The sequence below is a fragment of the Canis lupus genome, chromosome 12 (genome assembly GCF_003254725.2).
Source record: "Canis lupus dingo isolate Sandy chromosome 12, ASM325472v2, whole genome shotgun sequence".
NCBI lineage: Eukaryota > Metazoa > Chordata > Mammalia > Carnivora > Canidae > Canis > Canis lupus.
Window position 1 is genome coordinate 3083723 of NC_064254.1, and position 27443 is coordinate 3111165.

Consider the following 27443-nt stretch of genomic DNA (forward strand, 5'->3'; position numbering starts at 1 on the left):
GAACACAGGCCTCCTGTCAGGCCCTCCCCACTTACCCTCATCCCACTGCCCACTTTGCTGATGGCCTCTTGGGCCCTGTGTAGTCCAGGCTCAAACTGGCTTTGTGCCTCCCAGTGGGTAGAAGGCTCCTAGCAGGCTCTGTCCTCAAAGCTCCCTAGTGTCCTCTGGACAGGCCCTGAGGTGGGTAGATGCAGGGGTCTAGGACATAGTGGCCCCTGTCCTCAGGGCAATCAGCATGGTGGTTATGAGCTTCTTGACTCCACCTCGCCCGTAATGGCTTCGTTGTAAGGTTTTGTTGAATGCATGGAGATCTAGCTTGTACATGTGCCATCAACTGACCAGAGCGGGGTGAGTGCCCGCCAGGGGCATGGGGTGGTGGGTGGGGCTGGGGATGGTGGTGTGGTGTTGAGTTTTACTCAGTGAACCTCACACTAAACTGTGGTGAGAATAGAATTAGGTATTGGATATAAAAACAGCTTATAAATTAAAACAGGTTCAGCACATTGGAAGGTTGGATTTTCTACTGTGGTCGAGGCTGGGGTGCCACCTGCTTTTAGATGAGGGGCGGCGTCGGTGGTAGGACCAGGCGGGGAACTCTGCAGGAGCCTAGGCACGGCCTTGAAGACGGCAGGACTTGGCAGGACTCGGACAGGGCTCTGGTGTGCGAACGCCTGGACGTGGGACGATGAGATCAGCGGGCGGCGGGGGGTGGGAGCGGGCCTTTGCCGGGACCTTGGGCGGAGACCGGGGCTCTCGGGAGGGCTGGGGAGGGTGAGGCGCCGCCGCCGCTTTCGCCGGAGAGCTCGGCTCTGGTCACCGCGCCAGGTGCGGACCGAGGCCGGGCACCTGTGACCCGGGTCCGGCCAGTTTAATAAATACAGATGCCCCGGTGAGGGAGAGTGGGGGGTGCGGCCCTGGCCGTGGGTGCCGCCGGCGCGGGGTGCGGGGGGAGAGGTCGGGAACGCGGCCGCGGCGCTCGTCACCCTCCCGCCCCCGCGCACTTGCAGTCGAGACAGGCGGGGCGAGGCGGGGCGAGGCGGGGCGAGGCGGGGCGACGCTGCGCGTGGGGCGGCGGGTTTCGCTGGGGCGCGGGCAGAGAGCACCCAGCGGACCCCGCCCGGCCCCCCAGCGCGCTCCCTTCCGAGGCGCTGCGCCCGCGGAACTCGGCCTCCCCCCGCCCGGTCTCCCCGCAGCCCGTCGGATAGGCGCGGCCTGCTCTCCCCTCGCCGGCGCCCGGGCTCCCACGGGGCTGCCTCGGCCCGGCCCGGCCCATGAGAACACACAGGAATGGAGGGAGGCTTTCGCGGGGCGCTTGGGGACATTTGGGACTCCACACATCCTGCCGATGGCTTCTCTGCTTGCCGGCCACGTGGGGAGCTGCCCTAGGCACCAGGTGGGAAATAAAGCGATGAGTAGGGCAAGGGGCCGCGGTCAGACGCTCCTGGGGGCGGGGAGGGGACGGGGTCGGGGTGAAGCCCAGCGTCCCCAGGCCGCATGGACTGTGCACTACCCCCACCGCACATGGAGGCCGCAGGCTGTGCAACGTTAGAACCAGGAGGAACCCCTGAAGTCCCCATCTACTGCCCTTGTTTTCCTGATACCTTCGGGGAACACCCCTGCCTCTTGTATCCTCCCACTTTGCTTCTTTCCTCTGGTCCCTCCTACACAAGGTCCCTCAGCTGCGGTGGGTCCAGGATGGTTTCCTTCCTGACCTTGTTTGAAGTCCTCCTGAGGCCATGTCCCCCTCCTGATCAATCCCTGCCTTCCCCTATGTGGTTTCAGCTCACGCTCCCAAAATATACCATGCTTTGTAGACCTCAGTGCACTGCGAGGGGCTGCGTGGAGCCCTGCCAGAGTGGGAGGGGACAAACGGACAGCCCCGGATCGCGGGGTAGATTTGTGCCAGGGGGGTTAGGAAAAGCATGCCAGGCATCTGAATTTTCGTGTGTTTTTCCTGCACGTGTGGCCCAGACGAGGAGTTTCCAGGGCTGCTGTGGAGGGGTCAGGCTGAGGATGGATTTCTCCTCGATCAGAGAAGCTCTGAGGAGGTGGCCTCCCCAAGGCTTGAGCGCTGGACAAGATAGGGGCTGTTACGGGCTACCCCAGCCTGCCCTCAACCACACTCACTTCCATGATGCCCTGTGGCTGTCCAGCACCCTTGGCAGTGCCAGGTCCTAGGCCAGGGCCTCCTCCCCTCCCCCATCCAATCATAGCCATTCGGGTTCCCTCCCTTCAGGGCTTTGCTAAGAGACAAGCAGCTAATCTGATTCACTAATGTCTTACAGGAAACTCTATGAATTATTCAAGGCTCTGTATAGCTCCTGCCTCTTCTTTCGCACCTTCTCTGATTGGCCAAGCTCTGACCTGTTCTTTCCCTGAATTTGGACAAAATCCACAGCTGGTACCACCAGTTGGCACTAATACATATTCTTCATAACATTAACTCTTCTGAGAATGTGACTTGTCTTCCCAAGGAGATTTTTAAACTCCTCGAGTCAGGGACCTACCTTACCTTTTGCTTCTCAAATACTTTCCTCAGCAGCTAGTCAAATGAATTAATTCATTCCATGTATGCCCTCTCTGTGCCAGGCAGTGGTCTAGATTCTGGGGATACAGCAGGAAGCAAAACAGACACATCCCTGTCCTCATGGATCTTCCATCCCAAGTGTAGGGGGGTTGTAACCAAAATAGATAAGTAAAATATACAACAGGTCAGGTGATGAGAAATATTATGGGCACAGTGAGGCGGCGGCGAAGAATGAGGAGTGTGAGAAAGAGCAGTTCTGAGTTTTAAAACAGATAGGGAAGGCAGCCCGGTGGCTCAGCGGTTTAGTGCCGCCTTCAGCCCAGGACCTGATCCTGGAGACCTGGGATCAAGTCCCACGTCGGGCTCCCTGCATGGAACCTGCTTCTCCCTCTCCCTGTGTCTCTGCCTCTCTCTCTCTCTCTCTCTGTGTGTCTCTCATGAATTAAAAACAAACAAACAAACAAAACAAAACAACAACAACAAAAACAGATAGGGAGATGGGTGCCTGGGTGGCTCAGCGGTTTAGCGTCTGCCTTCCACTCAGGTTGTGATCCCAAGGTCCCGGGATCGAGTCCTATATCGGGCTCCCTGCAGGGAGCCTGCTTTTCCCTCTGTCTGTGTCTTTGCCTCTCTGTGTGTCTCTCATGAATAAATAAATAAAATCCTAAAAAAAAAATGAAAATGAAATGGTTAGGAAGGGAGGGCGTTCAGGGGAATGGCCATTTGAGTGGGGATCTGAAGGAGGTGAGGGAGGGAGCCAGAAGGGTGTCTGAGGGCAGACAAAAGAACTAGTGCCGAATCTCCTGGAAGGTTTGAGGAACCTAGGGGAGGGTTGTGGGCTGGAGTGAAGTGGGCAGGGGGTAGAGGGAGGGGATGAGGTCAGAGAGGTGAGGGCTGGGTCATGTAGGTTCAGGCCATTGTGAATTCTTGGCTTTTACTCAGATAGGTAGTTCTGGAGGGTTCTGAGCAGAGGATGTTCTTGATTTGACTCACCTTTTAACGTAAAGGTGTGAGGCGTGTGTGTGTGTGCTGTGTGGAGAACAGGTCTTAGGGAGATGAGGGGGGCACATCAGGAGGTCAGTAAGGAGGCAGTTACTCACATCCAGGTGATAGCTGGTGGGGGCTTGGGTCAGGTGGTGGTGGCAAAGATGAAAAGTGGTCAGACTCCACACAGATCTGGAAGATAGAACCTGCAGGGTTTCCTCACATATTGGGTGTGAGAGGTGAATGGAAGAGGAGCCAAAGATTGGCTCAAGGTTTTTTGGCCCCAGCAGTGAGAAGGATGGATTGCCACCAACTGAGATTGGGAGGACTTTAAGAGGAGCCCATTTAGGTGGCAGATGAGGAGCTCAGTTTTGAACCTGTTGAGTCTGAGATCCCCGTGGTCAGCCAAGCAGAGGTGTTAGATGTAGGATCTGGCCTTTGCGGGGGAGATGGATATGGGAGTCATTGATGAGTGTCTGAGTGGTCCTTTGAACCTGTGAGTGTGGCTGAGATGTGCAAGGAAGGGTATGCGAGCAGATAGCAGAGGGAAGAGGGCCAAGCTCTGAGCCAGTGCTGCGGGCCAGAGAGAGGGAAGGAGACCAAAGGGTCCTCCTCACAGAGCAAGCTGCCTCTCTGCTCCCCATCATTGTGAGGTCCTGCACAACATCTGCTCTGACGCTTCTCAGCCGGCTTCAAAACCAATCCTTCTGCTTGCTGGCTGTGTGTCCCTGGCCAGATTGTTTACCTCTCTGTACTCTGGCTTCCCTGCTCACCAAATGGAAATAATAACAAAGTGGATTTAGAAAATTAAATAATGATATATGAAAATATTAGAAACAAAATCCTGCTTGCTTTCATTATTCTTATTGATGACATAAGTGCTGTTGATGCCAAAGAGAAAAACAGGGTCCTGTCCTCAAGAAGCCCATAGTGTAGACATGGCAACTAGTTGCAGTAGGAAGAGACATGGCAACAGGAGAGGCCAGGACCGGGGCGCCTGGGTGGCTCAGTGGTTGAGCGTCTGCCTTCAGCTCAGGTCATGATCCCGGGGTCCTGGGATCGAGTCCCGCATCGGGCTCCCAACAGGGAGCCTGCTTCTCCCTCTGCCTGTGTCTCTGCCTCTCTCTGTGTCTCTCATGAATAAGTGAATAAAATCTTTAAAAAAAGAGAGGGGGGGGGGCAGGACCAGGTGCTTCGGGAACATGGAGGAAGGAGGCCCAGTGGGAAGGAGGGCACTGGCACTGGCCAAGGAAGGTTTCACAGAGTAGAGGGAGGGTCTGAGTGTGGAAGAATTAAGTGAGGTCTGCTAGGCCTGGGTCTTGGTGGGAAGCCAGGATGGGTTGGGCATGAACGGCATTGTAGGCTGCCACTGCAGAGGTGGTCACCTCTGTAGAGATGAGAGCTCCAGGGACCTTGGGATCAACTGGAGATTTAGCATGGTTGGAGCAAGAAGTTGTGAGGCTAGCTAGGGAATGGATAGAGGTCAGACCACAAAAGACCTTGTTAGCCAACCCAAGGAGGGGAGGAGAAGGAGGTTTTGGAATCAGCTCTTTGACTTCAGGCAAATTATCTCACCTTCAAAGTCAGTTTCCTCTTCTGTTAAATGGTGTTAATGACTAGACCCTGGGAGGAAGTTGGTGAGAATTCATAGGGAACAGTTGTGAAGTGCTGAAATAGACCTGGCCTCTGAAATGGTGGATCGTTATCATCACTGTATCCTAGAGGCTGGGATGGCATTGAAGACTTTTAAATGCAGGAATGGAAGGAAGGGTAGATGGGTGGGTGAGTGAGTGGGTGGATGGATGGATTGGTGGCTGGCTGGATAGATAGATGGGTGGGTGGGTAGATGTCCTCCAGAGATTCAGGATTAAGCCCAGTTGCAGTTTAAGGGGGGAGGGGATTTGGGGCCCTAGGGTAGGCCTATAGGGAGGGAATGGAATGCAGCCTGACTGAGGTTGAGAAAGTGCAAGGTTCATTGTCCTGTCTTGGAGACCAAAGGACTGTCCCCCTAGTTTGAGGTCTCATAAACTTCTGTTTGTCTATCTCTAGTGTCTCTCTGCCTCTGTATCCTACTTATTTTTCTGATTCTATTGATCTTTTCTGTTCTCTTTCTCTGTCTCTCCCTTCTGATCTGTCTGACTTCATCTCCGTCTCTCTTAGCGCCTTTCCCTCTCCTTCCTCCATTACCCACTGCCCTTAGGTCGGGGCGGCAGGGTCTCAGGGCTTTCACGGGAGTTGCATCTACAGCATGTGGCAGCCCAGGCTGGAGGAGACCCCCCTCACAAGACAGCTCTAGCTCTGTCAGGCAGAGGGGGTGGCCTGGGTGTGTCTCTGTGCTTTTCCTGGGGTCCCCCAGCCCCAGCCCCCAAAGACCTTGCCTTCTAACCTCCGTGCCAGGAAAGGGAAAGCCTTGATGCGTTGAGGGGGGAGCGTGACAGTGATGGAGAGGGATTTTTTGGAGGCTTCCCTGGTGCCCTGGCATCCCCTGCCCTGGGGAGATGGCGTCTTCCCTCCCACTGACCGAGCTGCCTTGTCCCTCAGGTTGGTGGATGACCGCTGTGTGGTGGAGCCGGCCGCGGGGGACCTGGACAACCCCCCTAAGAAGTTCCGAGGTGAGACTCCCGCCCCCATACCAGCCTCCCCTCCGAGGCTGTAGGTCCTGGACCTGGGACGAGCCCGTTCAACCCCAGCCAGCGCTCCCACGGCCCGGCAGCCCTCATGCTGCTCTCTGTGGAAGCCCCCCATGGTTGTCTGGGGCCGCCCCCAACTTCTCAAGGGCATACCCACTTCTGGCAGAGGGCCGTCCTCCCCCAAACCCCCCATCAGCCACAAGGCCACCTTTGTCTGCCTGACTGGGCATTTTCTTAGCTGGCAGGGGTGTGGGAGAATTTCCTCAGGCTTCAGGAGGCCCAGGGTGAGAGCTCTTCCTGGGGGCTTCTGGTCTCCTCATCTGCCTGGCGAGGTTGTTGGGCCCTTCTCCTGCCCCCTGCTGTGTCCCCAGCCCCATGTGGATGACGCCAGCCCTGGGGGAACTCATGGATCCCGGGCAGGGCCCTGCTGCCTGACACTGGGCAGGGGCCTCCGTGTCCTCCGTGGTCAGTGGGCTCCTCAGCCGCCCCGCAGGCCCAAGGGCGCTGAGAGAATTAAATGATATCCTGCTGTCACCGTGCCCAGCCGGGGTGAGGTATTGTTGTGATTGCCTATGAGGCTGAGACAGACAATCAGACGGATCCTGGGCGTGGTGGGCAGGGTGGGAGCAAGCAGGGACATGCCGGGCTGCTGCCACCTTGCCTGCCCACGTGGCTGCTCCTCTGGGGAGAGATTAGCTGGGATTGTCCTCCAGGGGGATGCTGGGAGGGAAGCGGGGTTTAAGATAATCCTGTGGCATCCTTGGCCGTCTGTCTGCTGGGGCCTTGCCCATCCACCGGAGGGTGGAGGAGAGGGAGGGGGACCTTCCTCGCCCGCAGGGGGGCCCTGTACCTGCTGTTCTGCTTCTGCTTTTCTCCCAGGCCTCTGAGTGGGGCTGTGTGGGGGTCTCAGGTCAGGCTGTGCCCAGGTGTGTGGGAACCGCCTCTGGCACTGGACGTGCCTCACCACTGAACACGCCTCGGCCCTGCGCCATCTGGCCCCGCTGCCCCTCTCACCTCCTCCCCTACCCCTTGCCCTGTCTCATTCCCTCCAGCCACACTGCCTCCCTGCTGTTTTCATGTATCTACCTCTGCACCTTTTTACTCGTTCCCTCCGCCTGGAAGGTTCTTGCTCCAAATACTCACCTGGCTTGCACGGCAGTCTCCTGTCCTCAGTGGGCCCGTCCCTGATCACCTCATATAAAATTGCACCCCTGTCTCTCTTCCCTGCTTTCCCTCTCTTCACGGCATGAGTCTGACACACTCCGCGTATTTTAGTTATTTGTTTTCCATCCGTGGAGCTAGAATGTCAGCTCCACCAGGGCAGGTATTCTGGTTGTTTTGTTCACTGTTTCAGTGGGTGGTACACATCTGAGGAATAAATGCAGGCAGCAGCCCCTCCTCAGGCTTCCTCCCACCCCTGCCACCTCTCTCAGGCCTGGCTGCTCTAGTTCCCACTGCTGTGATGACCCGTCCGGAATCTCTCAGCTGAACCCAGCCTTGAAGGCACTGGGCCCGGGCTTTGGGGATTTCAGGGTGCTCGTGCGGGGTGCCCTGCTTGGAGGCACAGCTCTGACCATGCCTGCTTCTGGGTCCTGATGATTGAGACGGGGCCTGTGTCTCTCCTGGAGGCAGAAGTAGTAGAGCTTTGGGGATGCCTGCGTGGCTCAGAGGTTGAGCATCTGCCCTCAGCTCAGGGTATGATCCCAGGGTCTGGAGATCGAGTCCTGTATCAGGCTTCTCGCACACAGCCTGCTACAGGCTTCTCCCTCTGCCTGTGTCTCTGCTTCTCTCTCTCTCTCTGTCTCATGAATAAATAAATAAAGTCTTAAAAAAAAAAAAGTAGGAGAGCTTTGAAGCCACTGACAGAGGGGCAGATTTCCACTCTAGTTGGGGGATTTAGGTAAATTCTTGGGAAGAAGTTAGTAAGGGTGAGGGTCCCTAGGGTGGGCTGTGCCAGGGCAGAGAGGGGCCTGGGACTGGAAAGGGAAGGTGTGTGCATGTGTCAAGGTGTATGTAGCCAGCTGTGTGGTGTGACAGTGGTGACAGGGAGGTGGGTGTGACAGAGAAAGATTTGCCCTAGAGTTCCAGTGGACAGAGTTTGGGGCCAATTTCTGACACAAAAAAGCCGCTCAGCAGAACAAATACTCTTTTGACTTCTCATCCTCCTCTCCCATTGGTCCTTCCTAGTCTCTTCTTTCTCTTCCTCTCCATCATCCCAAAGCCTGTGAGTGGGGCCCTCCCCAAGGTCGGGGTGGGGGGAGAGGGAAATGCCCCATGGTCCCTGTGGCCTCACCGTGCCCAGCCAGCTCAGAGAGGTGGGAGAGAGGACTCAGCCTCCAGCCTCCTCCCTGCCCTCTCTGCCCCAGGTGTCCTGAAGCAGAGGCCCATCTGAACTCCCTGTGGCCCTATTTGGACCTGAGAAAAACTGATTTTCTGAGACAGAACCCAGGCTCTGTGCAGCCCAGTGGCTGGTGTGTACAGTTGAAGTGTTAGAACTTGGGACAAGAGACATGGCCTCCAACGTGTTCATTTTGACTGAAGCCCGGAGGAGAGAAAAGCAGAGCTTGGCCTCACGCCTGGGAGTCCTGGTTCTCATTGTTCTGCATCTCTCCCTAAATACCCTGGACTGGAAGGAGGTCCTGGCAGAGCCATGGGGACCATGGCAGGTGTGTTGGAAGTTGGCTAGATGTTGTTAGAGATGGCTGTGTCCTGAGGCCCCGTAAGTACTGTCCTGCCATCCTGGGCTGGACCCCGCCATTGCGAGGAACTCTGGTTTCACCCTTTCTCCTGCTACAGCTTGGTTGTCCTCACATGCTGACCCTGGAGGCCCCCAGGCTGAGTGGGCAAAGCCCAGTGAAGCTCCCAGCCTGCCTCCATCAGCCCCTGATTGGCTTCTTGGTTGTGGTTTCAGCTCTAACCATCATCTGAGGCCATTCCAAGCCCTCACATGTTCTGGGAATTCTTTCCAGAGTCTGCAGGCTGTGGGGAGGCCCAGGCTACTGGTGCTCCAATGTGTAGGGCACCTCACTCCAGCCCACCATCCCTGACCTTTGCTTTGCTGTAGGAGTCTTGGGGAGATGGCTGCTCTGAGTTGTGTGCTGCTGACTGGGTCCAGAGCCTGGGCATGTTCCCTCCCATGTGGGGGCATGGGGAGGGGCAGCTCTCGCCTCCCAGTCTACCTTAGGGAGGCTCAGAGCCCATACACCAAGCTACAGGGACCCCAGGAATGTATGTAGGGGCCACTTACCCCCTGAGACTGTTGCAGTGGGGAGTTGGTGTTGGGGAGGAGGCTGATGAACCGGCCTTCCTGTGTTTATATGGCTGGGTGCCCCCCAACTCCCCCAAGCTGTGCTTCTGCTCTACATGTCCTGCCTTCCAAGCCCAGTTTATTGTTTTTTTATTATATATATGGGGGGGCTGGGGGAGCGCAGCTAGGAGGAGGAGCTGAGGGGAAGGGAGAGGGAAACAGTCTCCAGCAGACTCCACCCTGAGCGCAGAGCCTGATGTGGGGCTCCATCCACATCCGTGAGCCCTGACAAGGGTTGGACTCAATCGACCGACTTACCTAGGTACCCCAGACCTTGTCATTTTTTTTTTAAGATTTTATTTATTCATTCATAGAGACAGAGAGAGGGAGAGAGAGAGGCAGAGACACAGGCAGAGGGAGAAGCAGGCTCCACGCAGGGAGCCCGACGTGGGACTCGATCCAGGGTCTCCAGGATCAAGCCCTGGGCTGCAGGCAGCGCTAAACCGCTGCGCCACCGGGGCTGCCCAGACCTTGTCATTTTTATTTTTTATTTATTTTATTTATTTTTTTAAATGACCCTTTAAAAAAAATTTATTTATTATTTATGATAGTCACACACACACAGAGAGAGGCAGAGACACAGGCAGAGGGAGAAGCAGGCTCCATGCACCGGGAGCCCGACATGGGATTCGATCGTGGGTCTCCAGGATCGCGCCCTGGGCCAAAGGCAGGCGCCAAACCGCTGCGCCACCCAGGGATCCCGACCTTGTCATTTTTAAAGCATCTTATGCCTGTCACTGAGGCCCTCGGTCCTCTCCCTGACCCCTCTTCCCTCCCTCCCTCTCCAGAGGCAAATACTCATCAGAAATTGATGTGTATCGGGGCGCCTGGGGGGCTCAGTCAGGTTGGTGTCTGCCTTTGGCTCAGGTCATGATCCTGGGGTCCCGGGATGGGGCCCCATGTTGGGCTCCTTGCTCAGGGGGGACTCTGCTTCTCCCTCACCCTCTGCCCCTCCCCCCATCCCCTGCTCATGCTTTCTCTCAAGTAAATGAGTAAAATCTTAAAAAAAAAAAAAAAAAGAAATTGTTGTGTATCATTCCAGAGCCTGATTTTATACTTTCGCTATTAATACATAGGGCTATTATAACTAACACAGAGTATTTCCCATTTTTATAACCCTGTATATTAAATTTTTTCTGCACATTTTTCATTCTGCACTTTAAAAAAATATTTTCTTTATTTGACATGAAGAGAGAGAGAGAGCACAAGCAGGGGAAGTGGCAGGCAGAGGGAAAGGGAGAAGCAGACCCCTCCTCCACTACTGAGTGGAGATCCAGATGTGGGACTCGATCCCAGGACTCTAAGATCATGACCTGAGCCAAAGGCAGACGCTCAACTGACTGAGCCACCCAGGCGTCCCTATTCCGCATTGTTTTTGAGATTTCTCCATGTTGATGCATGTGGCTCTAGTTCATCTGGTTAATTGCTGTGTAATATTCCACTGGGTGAATAAACTGCAAGCCATTTATCCTTTCTCCTGTGGATGGACATTTAGCTCATCTCCAGCTGTTGGCAGCTGGCAGCCATGCTGCAGTGAGCATTCCCATACATGTCTCCTTGGGCCCGTGTGCCCGAGAGTTTCTTGGGTGTGTTCCGAGGTAGGGGGAGCCCTGGTGTGAGGAGGCCCTTTTGAGCCTTCCTCTGGGGCTGTGTGTGCTCATCCCCCTACAGATTGTGGGCACGCCCCCCCCCCCACTCCCACCAGCGATCTTGCCACATCTGGTTCTGTCCCACTTAAATTTCTTCCAGCCTGCTGGGTGTGAAATGGCATCTCACTGTGGTTTTAATTTGCATTCCTCTGATGACTAGTGAAATGGAGCATCTTTTCATGTTTATTGGCCACTTAAAATTCTGTACTTACCTGCCCACCCTCTCCCGCACCCCCAGTTTATAAAAGTAATGCAAACACTTTCCAGGGGCAACCATATAGAAAAACAGACTTAGTAATTTATTCATATGGTTAAAACATCAAAACCTTGTACAAAGAAGTATAGAGGGTCTGCTCCCACCTGCGTGGTCTCCTCACTTCCCTCCTCTACCATGATCCCTGCCAGTGACCACTTTCCTGAGTTACTTATGCTTCTTCCAGGTTTCTTCAAATATAAACATATATTCAGGATCCCACCCCCTACTTTTCTTACACAAAGGTAGGATTCTGTATACGCCATTCTTTTTTTGTTGTTCTTTATAAAGCTTACTATGGATCCTACTGGAGACCTTTTCATATTAGCATATAGAGATTTCTCTGTTTTTTCCTTCATTTAAACACTCATTTTTGTTCTGTATCCCAGACAACTGTGTGAAAATAGTGTTTCTACGACTTGCCTGGTTTGAAACATTTAGAAAATATTTATTTTAAAATTGTGGTAAAGATCCATAACAAAACGTTTCCATCCTTGGACACCTGGGTAGCTCAGTGATTGAGCATCTGCCTCTGGCTCAGGTCGTGATCTTGGGGTCCTGGGATCGAGTCCTGGATCAGGCTCCCCACAGAGAGCCTGCTTCTCCCTCTGCCTATGTCTCTGCCTCTCTCTGTGTCTCTCATGAATAAATAAATTTAAAAAGAAAAAGTTTCCCATCTTTAACCATTTTTAGGTGTATGGTTCAGTGGCATTAAGCACATTCTCACTGTTTTACAGCCACCACCACCATCCAGGAACTTTTGTCTTCCTATAAAACTGAATCTCTAAACTGTTAAATAATTACCACCGCATCCCTCCTCCTTAGCCACCATGCTACTTTCCATCTCTATCAATTTGACTATTTCAGTACCCACATGAGTGGAATCATCCAATATTTGTCCTTTGGTGACTGGGTTCTTTTGCTTAGTATGACAGCCTCAAGGTTTACTCACGTGTAGTGTGTGTCAGAATTTCTGACCTCTCTCTCTCTTTTGCAGCTGCAGAGCATTCCATTATGTGGCTCTGTTGGAATGTATTTAGCCAGTCCCCTTTGTTTTTTTTTTTTTTTTTTTTTTTAATTTTTATTTATTTATGATAGTCACAGAGAGAGAGAGAGAGAGAGAGAGAGAGGCAGAGGGAGAAGCAGGCTCCATGCACTGGGAGCCCGACGTGGGATTCGATCCCGGGTCTCCAGGATCGCGCCCTGGGCCAAAGGCAGGCGCCAAACCGCTGCACCACCCAGGGATCCCAGCCAGTCCCCTTTGATGGGCACTTGGGCTCTTCCTAATCTCCATCTTCTCCAATAGTGCTGTGGGTGAAGACCCTTGTCTTTTGTCATGTTGTACAAACGGAGGTGCGCTCTTGGAAGGTGGACCAGCAGTGAGATGGCTGAGTCGAGGGGCAGGGGCAGCTGGAATCAGTGTCGTAGGAGAAGGCAGCCCCTTCCAACTCTCCATTGTTCCTTCTGTTCCCTCCCAGATCTCTCAGTGTTTTAGCTCATTCCAGGAGAATTTAGCTCCCTTGGCCACTCCTCCACTTCCTCTGCCCCATCCTCCCTAGGCAGCCTGGTGGCGATTCCCCATTGTCACCTCCAGGAACCCAGGGATCATCAGTTCCACCTTCATTTCTCTGCAGCCAGCAACCCCGGATGCTGCCCCACACCCCCTCCCTCTGCTATCAGGTGCACTTTCAGTTTTACATAGAGACTGAACAACCTTGCCTTTCTCTTCTGTAACCACAATGAAGTCTTCCGTGTTTTGTTCAATAGGTCGAGTCTCTAACTGTCGAAAATAATTAGAAGCAGATGTTTACATGATTTACACTGAGCTTATATGTGACTATGACTGTAGAACTTTATTCCCTGTGCTCTGTTCTCATCTCGAGTCCTCAGCACTGGTACTTTTGAATCGTATCGGAGCAGCAGAACTATTTGGGGTCAGGGGTGCCTTTACTAATGCATACCCCTCAGGCTCATGAATCTATGCAGGACCTGGGAGTTTGTATTTTTTTTTTAAGATTTAATTAATTTATTTCATTTTACTTATTTTATTTTTAAGATTTTATTTATTTACTCATGAGAGACACAGGCAGAGGGAGGAGCAGGCTCCATGCAGGGAGCCTGATGTGGGACTCCATCCCGGCACTTTGGGATCATGCCTAAGCTGAAGGCCACCCAGATGTCCCTAATTAATTTATTTTAAAGAGAGCATGAACTAGGGGAGGGTTAGGGGGAGAGGGAGAGAGAGAATCTCAAGTAGACTCCATGCTGAGTGCAGAGCTCGACCCAGGACTCGATCTCATGACCTGGGATTATGAACTGAGCTGAAACCAAGAGTCAGATACTCACCTGGCTGAGCCACCCAGGTGCCCCAGGAGTTTGTTTTCTAAAGCTTCCCCACTGGCAGTAGCTTTTGGAGTATTACAAACTTGAGTTTAAGGGAAGGTCACTCGACTTCATTTACTATGTGAATATCCTCTTGTCTGCAGCCTCACAGGCCCTGTGCCCCCTCAACTGCAAGTTCATGTCCCCCAACACACACAGTCCTTACTGTTGGAGTCCTCCCTGGACCCAGACTTTTCTCTTGGCCTTCGATGCTGCTGCTCCGGTGTGAGCCCAGTCTCCTGGCCACCCTCCCATCTTTCTTCTTCTCTGCCTTTCTGCCCTGTGGTTTGGTGAGAAGAAAGGTTCCAGCCCCTTCTGGGGTCCTGGCAGGGCTGCCTTTGGGCCGAAAGCACCGTGAAAGCATGGAGGTGTGTGTAGAGATGGGCCACAGACGTTTTAGGGGACTCAAGTCATTCGTTCATCCAACAAGCATTTCCTGACAGGTATTATGGGCAAGGCTCTAAGGGAGATCTGTGTGTGAGAGAAAGAGACAGGTTAGACAAGTGCTAGGGAGTCTGTTTCCAAGACAGGAGAGTCGGGAGTAGGGAGGGCTCATTTCTGGCTTCCTTCCCACTCCCAGGATGCTCCTGGGCGGGGTGTTTCATTCAAACTCAGGCTCTGACCCTTTAGTGGCCGTGTGAGGTCCCTCTAATGGGGCTCCACCATCCTTTAAAGACCTGCATAGAATAGAATTCGAGTGCATCACCATAGGAGGGGTCGTTCATATTTCATTAATTCTTCCTTCAGCTCCTTCCTTCCTGTTAAATATGTTCAAGGAGTTTTAAATGTGGTTATTGAAGCTTTCTTATTTCTAGAGATTCCATGGCGTTCTTTTTCAGCCTTTGATGTTACTTATGTTACTTTTTATAGTTTCCTCCTCTCTGCAGGGATCTTCAAAGTTTTGTGGATTTAAGCAGAGTAGGCTATCTGTTCTGCAGATGTTGTCTGTGCCTGAAGTCTCTTCGCGTCTGTTTCTACTCTCTGTTTGGTGGGTTGGTTCTCTCTCATGACAGCTAGTTCCTGAGAGTTCCTGGTTAGCTTTGACTGCACACTGGAGTGCAGTCAGTGTTTGAAAAAATTGGTGTGACTGGTTGTGGACTAGGAGGAAGGTACCTTTCTCCAGAGAGGACGGGTGTGTGTGTATCCTATTACGAGACTCCTGGCACTCCACTTGTCCAAGACTGCCTGAAGCTGGGCTCAGGTTTGGGGTTTCTGTAGCATCCAGGAGATTCTAGCAAGGCTCTGGTTTCTAGAAGGAGCTGTTCTGCCTCGGGTTCAGCCTTCACTTGGGGGTGTAGCCCAGCGCAGTTCCAGCTTATTGAACGGAGGGTATCCTCTTAGATTCTCACCTTCTGTGGGCCTGGGTTTGGATTTCTGCACCACCACCCTCCATCACCTGATGAAGCCATCCAAATAAAAGCCTATTTCTGGAATCAGTGAATATCCTCAGGGTGAAAGTAGCTTGGGTGTTTCTATATCTTTCTGACTTCCCTTTGATCCTCTGCTTGGGCCCAATAATTCTTCGCTATTTTGTCAGTTCTTTAAGAAGTCTTAAAATAATATCCATTTGAAAAATCCAGTTGTGTTAGTTGCTTTCTGGTTGGATTGATCCAAAAGATATCATAACCACGGTTTTTAGCCCTGTCAGAGACTGCCCCCCTTACCAGGGACAGACGCTCCTGCCATGTTGTTTCATGAAATGGTGATCCAAAAATATATTTCCTGGGTGAGCCAGTTCAGAAAGCTTGAGAACCTCTGCTCTAGGGCGACCTGGGGCAGCATCTCTCTTTCCTTCTGTTCGCCTTTCTGGACTGGGAGTGGTGGGGGTGTGGAGGAGTAGGGGTGCAGGGAGACCAGGGATCTCATGATCACCAAGACCTGCGGGCTCCAGGCTCATTCAGACCCAGGGCCCTGGCCTGCCTCCGCCCATCCCAGTTGGCCAGACCCCAAGTGTGACTGGCTGCTGACACTTCACTGCCCCTTCCACCACTCTCTTGCCCGTCCCTCCATTTGCAGTGCCTCATCCCTTTCCTCCCTTCTCGGCTATAAATTCAGCCCCATCTCATCCACATGAGAGAGTCATTTCTAGATTCATGCATTCATCTGGCAGATACTCGCTGAGCCCAGGCTAGAGGCTGGGGACATGGTGATGAGCTCCACATGGCCCTGCCCACCTGCAGATGAGCCTGTCAGAATCAGAGTATTATGAAGTAGAATTCAAAAATAACACAATCGATGCATGTCTATATTTATGCAATATAAAATGGGCGTCCAGGGGCAGGGTCTGAGTGACCCTGGAGCTGGGAGGAGGGAGCGAGGTCAATGCAATGTCCTAAGTGTGATAAAAAAGAATAAAGGGGAGCAATTTATAATGAAATAATACACATTTTAGAAGTAGATGTTGGACACAACTAGAAGACCCAAGGAAGCAGTCAGAGCTTGCCTGTGAATCATGAATAGGGCAGCCACAAACGCAAGCATGTGGTCCAGCCACGAGTGATACATTCTCTGAAACAGCAAAACAAATGAAAAGAAAAACAAAAAAACTCCTGGTAAAATTGGAACAATACAAAGAACACAAATTCCCTCAGTTTATATCTGAGTTGCATTCCCAAACAATTCAGCATTTGCTAAAACCATGCAGAAAATGCTTTGTGTTTCTGTGTGCCCCTCTGGGCTCACAGCCCTGCCCGCGGCTATCTACCTGCCAGTGTGTGGCAGGATGCTCTCGGCAGGAGTCATGCCGGACAATATTTATGGTGCAGGTGGTCAGCATCCCTGTCCTGACCACTGAACGCCCACTGTTACCTCTACTGGGACAACCACTTTTCCCTACCCCTTCGCAAAACAATCCCTGGCATGGTCCCCTTCTCCGACTTCTGCTGGGAACTGGTGGCCTCCATGTGGTAACTGGGGGACCTGGGGAGCCCTTGGGAGCTCCAACCCAGCCTGAAGAAGCAGTAGGACTTCCTGGAGGGGGTGACACCTGAGCTGCTTCTTGAGGGCTAAGCAGGTCCTTGTAAAGACATACTCTCCCCAGCAAACTGAGTGCTTATTTCCAGAAGTGATGGCCGTTCGTGCTGGTGGTGCCAAGGTGGGCCAGGCATGGCAGGCCTTGGTGACTCTATCCACTTATGGAATTGTGTTTCCCCCCTCCCTTCTTGGAAATTCTGTCTTTGAATTTTGACTCATTCAGTCTTTCTGCCTGTTCATGGGCTAGATAGAAAACCCAGTTTTGCTTTTAGTTCCTGGGGGCTGGATGACCAGCTCTGACCCGAGCAGGCATCTGGCCTTCTTTCGGAGGGCAGAAGGAGAGGGCCTGAAGGAGGGGCTCCCCAGCAGCTCCCTTCCAGGTGCTCCAGCACAGCCATCCCCGTCCTGGGCACATGCCCCTGGAGCCTGAGCAGTCATGCAGAGGTCTCACGGGCCATGAACCCAGCTCCCTGTCCAGGCTGTGATTCCCTCCTGTGACAGGGAACTTGCTGCCTCGTAGCACAGCCCATGGCATTGTCAACGCGGCCCAGCCACTGTGCTAGCACTTCCCCATGACCCAGAACCTTCCATCTCCTCCTGCCACACTTTTTATTTATTTCAGAGAGAGAAAGCAAGAGACAGAGCACGAACAGAGGAGGAGGGGCAGAGACAGAGGGAGCCGCAGACTCCCCCCTGAGCAGGGAGCCTGCTGTGGGGCTCGATCCCAGAACCCCAGGATCATGGCCTGAGCCGAAGGCAGATGCTTAGTCCACTGAGCCACCCTGGTGCCCCTGCCGTGCTTTAGAATAGGATTTTCCAACTCATGCCTCCTTTGGATAAGTAGAAACATCGGACGCCCTATCTGGAGTTTGGGCTTACATAAAATCATAGGTGTTTTGTCTACTTTGCAAAATAAAAATAAGAATGGTGAAGCTGCTTCTGAAATTTTGATGGGCTTGATCTCAGGTCGAGATCCCTGGAAGCAGAACTGATTAAGGAGGGGTCTTGAGAGGACGGAGTGAGGGAGCCTTGCCCATTCAGGGCAGGGGAAGAGCCAAGCAAGGATGTGGTTTCAGGGCGAATAGGAACCTCAGCCTGGTCCTGCGGGGATTTGGGGAGTGACCAGCAGTGCAGACAGGTCACCTCCAGAGGCCAGATGGTTCTGTGCCTGTGTCAGCCACTTGGAGCGAGCTGCTCCTGAGCCATGTGGGGGATAGGCTATAACTTCCCAGATATCTGTGGGCGACAAGGCAGTGGGTCAGAGAAGGATGGCAGGTATTAGCTGGCAGCCACCAATGTCCACAAGAGCTGGCACAGATGGGACAAGGGGTGGGGCCCCAGGAGCCTCTGATGAATCTGCCATGGGGGAGAGGGCCCGTGTCTGCCTTCCATGTGGGATCTTGCTCTCACGCCTTCTCCAAGTTCTTCGGGGTTATTCCAACCACTAGCTCTCCACCCTGGTGGGGCAGAGAGGCTGAGGAGGGATGGGGAGAGTGGAGGTGCGATTGGGGGCCGGGTCACGGGCCGAGCCCCGCGTGAACTGATCGCCCTCCCACAGACTGCCTCTTCAAGGTGTGTCCCATGAACCGCTACTCGGCCCAGAAGCAGTACTGGAAGGCCAAACAGACCAAGCAGGACAAGGAGAAGATCGCCGATGTGGTCCTTCTCCAGAAGTTGCAGGTGGGTGTGCTCAGGTGTGCAGCTGCATGTGTACTGCGGGAACTGGGCACACACTGGGGTCCGCTGCTCATCGAAGCCAAAGGGGGCCGTGGCCTAGTCAAAAACCCCAGTATGAGAGCAATGGGTATGCTGGGCTGTGAATGAGGTGAAAGAGGGGAAGTAGAGTGCTTTCCCGGTGATCCGCTCATCTCTATGACCTTCTGTGCCAGTTAGGAGAAGGTGCTCCTTCCTCCAGGCTGGCATAGCCCTCTGCTCTGGGCACATGGCTCAGTGAGTGGAATGTAGACTAGATTTCAGCTCCCCTACAACCCTTCAGCTGAACATTGTGGTGCAGTGAACAGCCTGAACATGGAGTTACCAGTAGTTCCTGGTGACCGTGGCTCCAGGGAACCTGATTTGAGAACCATTTTTTTTTTTTAAAGATTTTATTTATTGGGACAGCCAGGGTGGCTGAGCGGTTTAGCGCTGCCTTCAGCCCAGGGCGTGATCCTGGAGTCCTGCAATTGAGTCCCACGTCAGACTCCCTGCATGGAGCCTGCTTCTCCCTCTGCCTGTGTCTCTGTCTCTCTCTCTCTCTGTGTCTCTCATGATTTAATAAATAAAATTTTTTTAAAAAAATTATTTATTTATTTGAGAGAGAGAATGAATGAGCAAGAGAGAGAGCAGAGCACAAGCTGGAGGAGGGGCCGAGGGAGAAGGAGTAGCTGACTCCCCACTGAGCAGGGTGCCCATGTGGGACTTGATTCCAGGACCCTGGGATCATGATCTGAGTGAAGATAGATGCTTAATCAACTGAGCCCCCCAGGCACCCCGAGAACCAATCTTTACCTCCTCCCTCATGTTATGGAGTTGGATCTTGGGGCCCTTAGAGGGGGCCGGGGTGTCCATGCTCATCCTGTGAGTTTGTGGTAGGGCCTGAATGGCCCCAGGTCTCTGACCCACCTTGGGCTCATTGAACACACGGACAGTGCACAATGGAAGTGCCTGGTGGTTGGTCATGGGCCTCCTGGGGGCAGTGGCTCAGCTGACATCCTAGATAGCCCTCTCTAGACAGACCCCAGGGCCCCGGCCCAGTCCCCGGGAAGAGAGGAGGAGGGTTTGGATGGTCAGCAGCTTTGCAGCCTGTTTTCTGAGGCCCTCCCTCAGGCCTGGTGCCCCACCCCCTGTCCTGTAGACCTTGCTTCCCTGTGTCCCCTTCTGTGATGAGGTGGGTGGGAAATGGGAGAGGGTGGGCCTCCCCCTAGAGCTGTGAGCTGGGCTGAAGAGACGGGGCGGTGGGGGGGGGCTGCCTGAGGTCTGTTGTAAATACCCCGTCTTTCTTCCCGGGCTGGGGGCTGTCACAGGCTTCCTTCCTGCTGCCAACATGGGCCAAGACTGAACTGGGGACCTGGCCTGGGTGTAAGGGCGCTTACATGTGTGCACACACATGGTCATATCGTCACACACTGTAGGTTGGTGGGAAGTCATGTGGTATGTGGCTAGTTTCCCTAACAGCCACCCTCATCCCAGTCTCAGCCGTGAGGCCTGGATAATGGGGCTGAGGAGAAGATGGGGCAGAGGGGCCGGTGCTTTCAGGGAGTGCCGGTCTGTTGGAGGAGACGGAGCCCTGTCTCCAGGAACCCCAGTCTGACAGAGGAGATGGAGTCAGTCTATCCTTAGGCAGCTTCCAGTCAGATGTGACAGAAGTGCTTAGAAAAAGGTCCTTAATGGGAAGCCACCCAAATCCTCAAGGCCACTAGAGTTGGATCTGCCAGAGTGGGATATGGCCCACCAGTGAGGGCTTCCTGGAGGCAGTGGCCAGGAGCACATAGAGTTTTGGGAGGGAGTGTCTTAGAGGAGAGGGGTGGAGGAGGAGGAGGAAGTAGCACCAGGCACATCTGTCAGGGTTTGGACTGTGGCAGGGGTTCTGTGTTGGGAGCATCAGGAGTCTGCTAAGATGGGGGTAGTGAGGCACAGCTTAGGTTGTCTGCTGGCGGTATCAGAGGGCATAGGGAGCCCAAGGGCCTGCTGGCATGCCCCCTCCAGAGAAGGTGAGGAGGAAGGGGCAGGGGATTGGGATTCAGTTCCCTGGGCCTCATGCTATCCGACCTCCGACTGACCCTCCATACCCTGACTATCAGACCCTATCAACAGAGGGAGGGAATAGGCTAGGTAGCCCCTGGGTGGGTGGGAGGGTCACTCTGAGTCCAGCGCCAGGAGCTCTATGTGTTTGTGAGCATGCCCATGTGTACATGTGTGGGGGTAGGGGATGTCACCCTGCAGGAGCAGGCTTCTGAGCCTGCCTTCCACTTCTGTGCATGTCTATGCAGCATGCAGCCCAGATGGAGCAGAAACAGAATGACACAGAGAACAAGAAGGTGCATGGGGATGTTGTGAAGTATGGCAGTGTAATCCAGGTGAGACCCAGTTGCATCTCCCCCTGAAGAGACTGGGCTGGTGTTGGGTGGGGGTGCCAGCAGCATGCCCTCTGGGGGTTGCATCCCCAGTGGGTGGCCCTGGGACTGTCTCTGTGACTGCATATCTGCTCTGTGTGCACCTCTTGCTGTGTGGCCCAAGTAGCTGTGCCCATGGGCATGTTTCTGGCACACTGGTTACCAGCACAGATTCTGGAGTCTGAGTTCAAATCTTGGCTCTGTGACCTTGGTTGGGCAAATTGCTTAACTTCCTAGTGCCTCTGTTTCCCCATCTGTAAAATCAGGCCAGTGGTAGTACTTCCCTTTTGATTGTTGTAAGATTATACGAATTAATACAGAGAAAGGATTTAGAAATGCTGGCTTCCTTTATTGTGATCACCTGGGTACCTGATGCGGGAAGATATGTGTTCTTGTGCTTGTGGCTGCATGTGTCTCCATTTGTGTATTTATGTCTGTGTATCTGACCCTGTATGTGTGTCCAGCTGTGACCAGTGGGCCCCCTAGAGTGCCCCTCCCTGACAAGCTGGCCTCCTGGGGCCTGGCACCCTCACTTGCACCTTGCCTGCCCCCCAGCTCTTGCACATGAAGAGCAATAAGTACCTGACCGTGAACAAGCGGCTGCCTGCCCTACTGGAGAAGAATGCCATGCGGGTGACGCTGGATGCAACAGGCAATGAAGGCTCCTGGCTCTTCATCCAGCCCTTCTGGAAGTTGCGGAGCAACGGGGACAATGTAAGGACAGGGCCTGGCTGGAGGGGCCTGATGGGAGGCTCAGGCCACAGCTCCAGAGGGGTCTTTGATGAGAGGACTGGGTAAGGTCATGGCCATTTCTTAGAGGGGTCAGACCTGGCCCCCCCACCTTCCACCTGTCCCGCCTGTCCCCATAGGTGGTTGTGGGGGACAAGGTGATCCTGAATCCTGTCAACGCCGGGCAGCCTCTGCATGCCAGCAATTATGAGCTCAGTGACAACGTGGGCTGCAAGGAGGTGAGTGGGTTAGTGGGGTCCCTGAGGGCCTAGACAGCCCCTCCTCACTGCAGTCTCATCCCCCAGCCCCCCAGCCCCCATCCCCCACTGCCTGCTGCATGAACTGCTTCTCTCCATTCCTCTGCCTGTTTCTCCACCTCTGCCCTATTCTGCACCCTCCGGGCTGGCAGCCCCAGGGCAGCCGGGTGGGGCCTGGGGGGCCCTGGCTGAGAGCAGACACCTCTTCCTGGTGCCCTCATGGGAAATGGGCTGCTCTTCCCCTCACCTGGGGCCTTTCACTTGCCCCAGTCTCCAACCGCTGGGGGTCAGCCTTGCATCTAGGTTCACTCTGCCCTTCCCCAGGTCAACTCCGTGAACTGTAACACCAGTTGGAAGATCAACCTGTTCATGCAGTTCCGAGACCACCTGGAGGAGGTGTTGAAAGGGGTAAGGACTGGGGGCCCCCACTGCTGTCACCTGCCTGCTGGCTGCCCAGCCCCTCCCCTGCAGGTCCCCCTTCTCACCTTCCCTCCGCCTCCCCATACCCAGCTCTGCTCCTCCTCTGGCCCTCCCCTCCATGCGCCTCTGTCTCTGGCTCTGCACCCTCTTCAGCCACCGTCCACCCCCATGGCACCCCAGACCCCCCTCCATAAGTTGGACAACCCCTTCTCTTGTCTCTAACCTTGCTTCCTCCCTCTCCATCCCTTCGGGGTCCTGGCTAGCCTCAGTTTTGTCTCTTGCTAAGGGTGTGCCAGTGGACTAGGGGTCCCCATCCATTCACCATGGGGGCCTGCATCCTTTGACCTCTCCAGCTCCCCCACCCCCATGCCTGTTCCATGGATCCAGGCCCGGCGCCCTGCCCTTTGCCCTGTGCCCTCTTAGGCAAGGGTCTGAGGCTGGTGAGTCAGGGCCTGTGCCCTGGTTCCAGACCTGCTAGCTTGCGTGCTGGGACATAGGGGTTGGCAGATACAGAGGGGTTCAGCCTGTGAGGCAGGGTACTGCTGGGTAGTGTGGTAATGACTTATGGAGGGAGCAGAGTGATGGGGAAGGAGGGCTGGAGAGGCCAGTAGAAAAGCCCTGAAAACCCGATGTGGTGATGTGGCGATGTGGTGGAGAGAGGGGGGCTCAGAGGTTTAGGTGGGCTTTAGGGCATCGAACTAGCCTACTGGAGTGGAGGTCCTATGCAGAGGGGCAGATGGGAGGGGCAGATCTGGGGGTAGCAGAGGGTGAGGCTCCTCAGCTAGGGGAATTGGCAGGCACCTGGCCGTGAAAGGGACACATAGTGACAGGTGACAGGCCTGAGAGCAGCCACCCGAGGAGGCTGGCTGCTCTGTGTTCATTGCATCCTCTCCTGCTTAGAAGCCTGCCCTGGCTCCCTTTACCCTCTGCTCCCAGCCAGGCTGTTGTGTCAGACTTTACTGCCCCCATCAGGCTACTGTGTCCTATCACCCGCCCCCCTCCATCTCCTGTCCACCATGCTCTGTCCAAGTACCTTTCTTTCCCTCCCTTAAGCCTGCATACCATCCACATACCAATCAAGCCTCAGTCTGTGTGCTACCTCCTCCCAGAAGCCTTCTCTGATTACACATTCCCGTCCCAAATCTGTGTGGCACTTAGATAATAAAGCAGGGTGCTGCCTGGACTGGTTTCGGTGAATCTAACTAGTGCCCCTAGCTATGTGACCTAGACAGGACACTTACCTGCTCTGCCTGAGTTTCTCCGCCCGTAAAGTGGGGATAATGATATATGCAGCCGGGGAGTTTGTGTGAGGGTCAAGTGAGAAAGTCCATGTAAGGTACTCACACCGCAGCTGGCACGTGGGCAGCATACAGTGTCACTTCATTAAACCATGAATTCTGGGGAGCCTGGGTGGCTCAGCAGTTTAGTGAAGCCTTTAGCCCAGGGCCTGGTCCTGGAAACCTGGAATCGAGTCCCACGTCGGGCTCCCTGCATGGAGCCTGCTTTTCCCTCTGCCTGTCTCTCTCTCTGTCTCTCATGAATAAATAAATAAAATCTTAAAAAAAAAAAGTACACAGAAGTGATGGTCGCACCGCATCTTGAGTGTACCACTAAAAAAAACCCAACCAACCAACCAAACAAAAAAACTGTGAATTCTAATTTCTAATCCTCGCAGTGTCTGCAAGGAGGCCATAGTATCCCCATTTTACACAAGAGGAAACTGAGGCTCACAGATGTTAAGGGGCTTATCCAAGGTTACACAGCTTGTGAAGCAGAACCAGGATCCATGCTTGGTCTCTGTGTCCAAAGCCCTGGAGATGAATAGGCCACAGTTTTTGCCCTCCAGTTGTCCCAGTCCTGTGGGAGCAGAAGAAATGGGCAAGAACTACCTATATTCAGGCAGAAGGGGCCCCAGGGAGGTACAGCCATGGGCCTGGGGGGACCCCCGCGGGGTGATATCTCTCCTGCCTTCATAGAGTGGGTTTCTAGAGGTACCCTTCAGGGAAGAAGATGATCAAGGGTGGGTTTGACCGAGGAAGCCGAGGAAGGCTTTGGATAAGACCATGTGATCTGGAGGTTCTGGATGTGGGATCTGGGCAGAGTGCCTCTGGCCCTGGCCACCCTCCAGTGGGGCTTAGCATGCATCTCACCCCCTGCATCTGAGGTGGGGGTGCTGGGCCTGGCCCCCGGGAAGGTCCTGGCCCCTTCTGAGCCCGTGACCCACACCTGCAGGGTGATGTGGTGCGCCTGTTCCACGCGGAGCAGGAGAAGTTCCTGACGTGTGATGAGTACAAGGGCAAGCTGCAGGTGTTTCTGCGCACCACACTGCGCCAGTCTGCCACCTCGGCCACCAGCTCCAATGCCCTCTGGGAGGTGGAGGTCAGAACTTGTGCCTTACCCCAGACCCAACCCTCCTCTCCAGCCCTGGGCCCGCCCCTTCTTCTCCCATCACCCTATAGGGGAGAGGGTGTGAAGCCAGGGAGGGATCTGGGTGCCGCTGACCCAGAGCTCTCCAGGCCTCCCTAGAGTGTGAGCCACCCCTCCCTGGCCAGTGTCTCCTCCCAGCCTCACCCCTGCACCCCCCAGGTGGTCCACCACGACCCCTGCCGCGGAGGAGCTGGCCATTGGAATGGCCTGTACCGCTTCAAGCACCTGGCCACGGGCAACTACCTGGCTGCTGAGGTGAGTGGGGAGGTAGAGGGCCCCCTGGGAGCTCAGGCTGTATGCATGTGGGCATGCATGAGCATGCGGGCCTGGTACACGTCTGCACACGTAGTCACACGTGTCTCTGTGACTTATTTGCACTCTTGCATTTAACAAATACTATCAGATAATTGTGTGACTGCAAATAAGCCTAATCAATGTTACTGGGCCTCTACTACGTGCCAGGAGCTGTTCTCGGCACTGGGGGTACCACAGTGAGCCAGATTCCCAGTGCTCGTATAACTTACATTCCATATGTATGTCTGTCCACCACACAGGCTTGTGTATACTGGGGCATTCGTGCGTATTGGGGCGTGTGTGTGTGTGTGTGTGTGTGTGTGTACTCATCTGTGGAACCATGAACAGAGGCATGAAGGGCAGGGTCTGGGGGCTCTTATTGGTGGCTTCTTCAGGAGTGACTTGGGTTTTAGTGCTGGGGTGGGCACCCCTGGGACGGTGGAGGCTCTCTGCCCCAGCGTAGGGCTCTGTGTGGACCTTGTTTTGGGATGGGGGTCATGTGAGCATAGCTCAGTGTCCAATAGCTGCCCCACCTTGTGTCTCCATCCAGGAGAACCCCAGCTACAAGGGGGATGTCTGTGAACCCAAGGCAGCAGGAATGGTGAGGACCAGGGCCTGGGAAGAGGGACCATGGGGGCTGGCCATGAAACCCTGGGAGGTGAGCTGGAGGGGGAAGGACTCTCAGGTGGGACCCCAGGTGGTTTCGTGGGGCCCAAGAGCAAGGAGGGGCTTCTGAGCTGGGATGCTCATGCCAGGGTGCTCAGGGTCGTATAGGTCGCCGGAATGCTGGGGAGAAGATCAAGTACCGCCTGGTGGCTGTGCCCCATGGCAACGACATTGCCTCCCTCTTTGAGCTGGACCCCACCACATTGCAGAAAACTGATTCCTTTGTGCCCCGGTGAGTAAGTGCCATGTGCCCCAAGGGCTGACGGGGGTGCCCAGGCTGTGCTGTCCTGTCCCTTGTCTCCCTGCATCCTACCTCCTCTGTGCTCCTGACGTCCTCTGGCCTCAGGACCTGCGTGTCCTGTCCCTCTGGGGTCCGAGCTTTCAGAGCTGGGGACAGCTGACCACCACGAACACTCACTGTGTGCCTGACCCTGGGTTCAGTGCATGCTGGGTGCTGCCTTGTGCCAGCTGCTTTGTCAAAATGCCTTCTCTCCAGAGTTCTTATCAGCCACCTGCCCCCATTGGTCTGCATATTCAAGCATAGGCTGCACCAGTTTGTCCACGGTGCACTGTTGAGGGGTGCAGGCTCCCTGATCTTTCAGGCCCTTCCCAACCCTGAAACGCTAGGACATAGCATCAACAAACTTCCTGGCTGTCACTCAAGCTTTAGCATTTACCAGCTGTCTGACCTCGGGCAGCTTACCCAATCACTTTGCCCTGACTTCCCGCTCTGTCAAGTGAGCATATGGAGTCCACCCTAGACAGGGCTGCTGGGAGAAGTGACAGAGTCACCGTTAGGCCCACCCACCCTTACCTGAAAATCCTGGGGCCAGGTGCATGTTGAGATTCAGATTCAGATTGTTTTCTATTTCAGAAAGGTAATTACATTTCATAATAAGAGACAAGAGTGTTTCTGCTCTGAGATGTGTGGATCTCAACACTAAGTGGGATAAATAGTCTAAATAGTCTCATTTGTCTAAATGAATCTTGGTTTCAAGTTTACAAACAAGCTCAGGCTTTTGGGATGCTCTGGGTTTGGGAGTGGAGGTGAGACGCTTGCCTGGGGGCTGTTTGCTGGCCCCTCTGCTCTGGCCTGGGCTCCTCCCGCCCATGGCTGTGAAGTCAGGGGGGATGTGGGGCCGTCCTTGGGTAGAGCAGACCCTGGCTGGGATATGATCCAAGACATGCCCCCTGTGTCCTGCCCCGGCCCCGCCTGCAGGAACTCCTATGTCCGGCTGCGGCATCTCTGCACCAACACATGGATCCAGAGCACCAACGTGCCCATCGACATTGAGGAGGAGCGGCCCATTCGGCTCATGGTGCGGGCCGCCCAGGGCTGGGGGGGCCGGGGCTGGGCCCTTGGTTTGTTCCTGGGTGCCCTGCTGACCTCTGTCCCCGCAGCTGGGCACCTGCCCGACCAAGGAGGACAAGGAGGCCTTTGCCATCGTGTCTGTTCCTGTATCCGAGATCCGAGACCTGGACTTTGCCAACGATGCCAGCTCCATGCTGGCCAGTGCCGTGGAGAAGCTCAACGAGGGCTTCATCAGCCAGAATGATCGCAGGTGGGCCGCTGGGCGGGGTCCTCGAAGGGTCTGTGTTTCATGAACAAAGAAGATGCTGGGCAGGCTTGGTTGGCTGGGATGGGGGAGATAGATGTGGGCCCCAGGCCCTTGCCTTATTGCTTATGTACTCCCAGAACTCACCCTGATGTTGTGTTGATGCTCAGAGAGATTAAGAGATTTGTCCATGGTCACATAGCTAGTAAGTGGCAGGGTCAGGATGGAAATGCAGAGTCACACCAAACCCCACCCGGTGCCCTGTTGCTCCTTTCTA

General features: G+C 54.4%; 1 protein-coding gene across 6 annotated transcripts in view; it reads left to right on the plus strand.

Annotated features, from left to right (window-relative positions):
* The window catches only part of ITPR3 (inositol 1,4,5-trisphosphate receptor type 3), a 68351-nt gene that overhangs the window by 9725 nt on the left and 31183 nt on the right, over nt 1-27443 (plus strand). For 4 of the 6 annotated variants that reach the window (XM_025418446.3, XM_025418447.3, XM_049092018.1 and 1 more), the window contains exons 2-13: nt 6053-6123; nt 18264-18385; nt 20695-20781; nt 21373-21531; nt 21687-21785; nt 22128-22211; nt 24456-24602; nt 24810-24905; nt 25495-25545; nt 25700-25842; nt 26830-26929; nt 27012-27172. In XM_025418446.3, coding sequence (XP_025274231.1) covers nt 6053-6123; nt 18264-18385; nt 20695-20781; nt 21373-21531; nt 21687-21785; nt 22128-22211; nt 24456-24602; nt 24810-24905; nt 25495-25545; nt 25700-25842; nt 26830-26929; nt 27012-27172 — 1320 coding nt within the window. Of the gene's footprint in view, nt 1-1173; nt 1394-6052; nt 6124-18263; nt 18386-20694; nt 20782-21372; nt 21532-21686; nt 21786-22127; nt 22212-24455; nt 24603-24809; nt 24906-25494; nt 25546-25699; nt 25843-26829; nt 26930-27011; nt 27173-27443 lie in introns of those variants that run through there. The other 2 variants (XM_025418445.3, XM_049092019.1) reach the window with 2 other exon arrangements.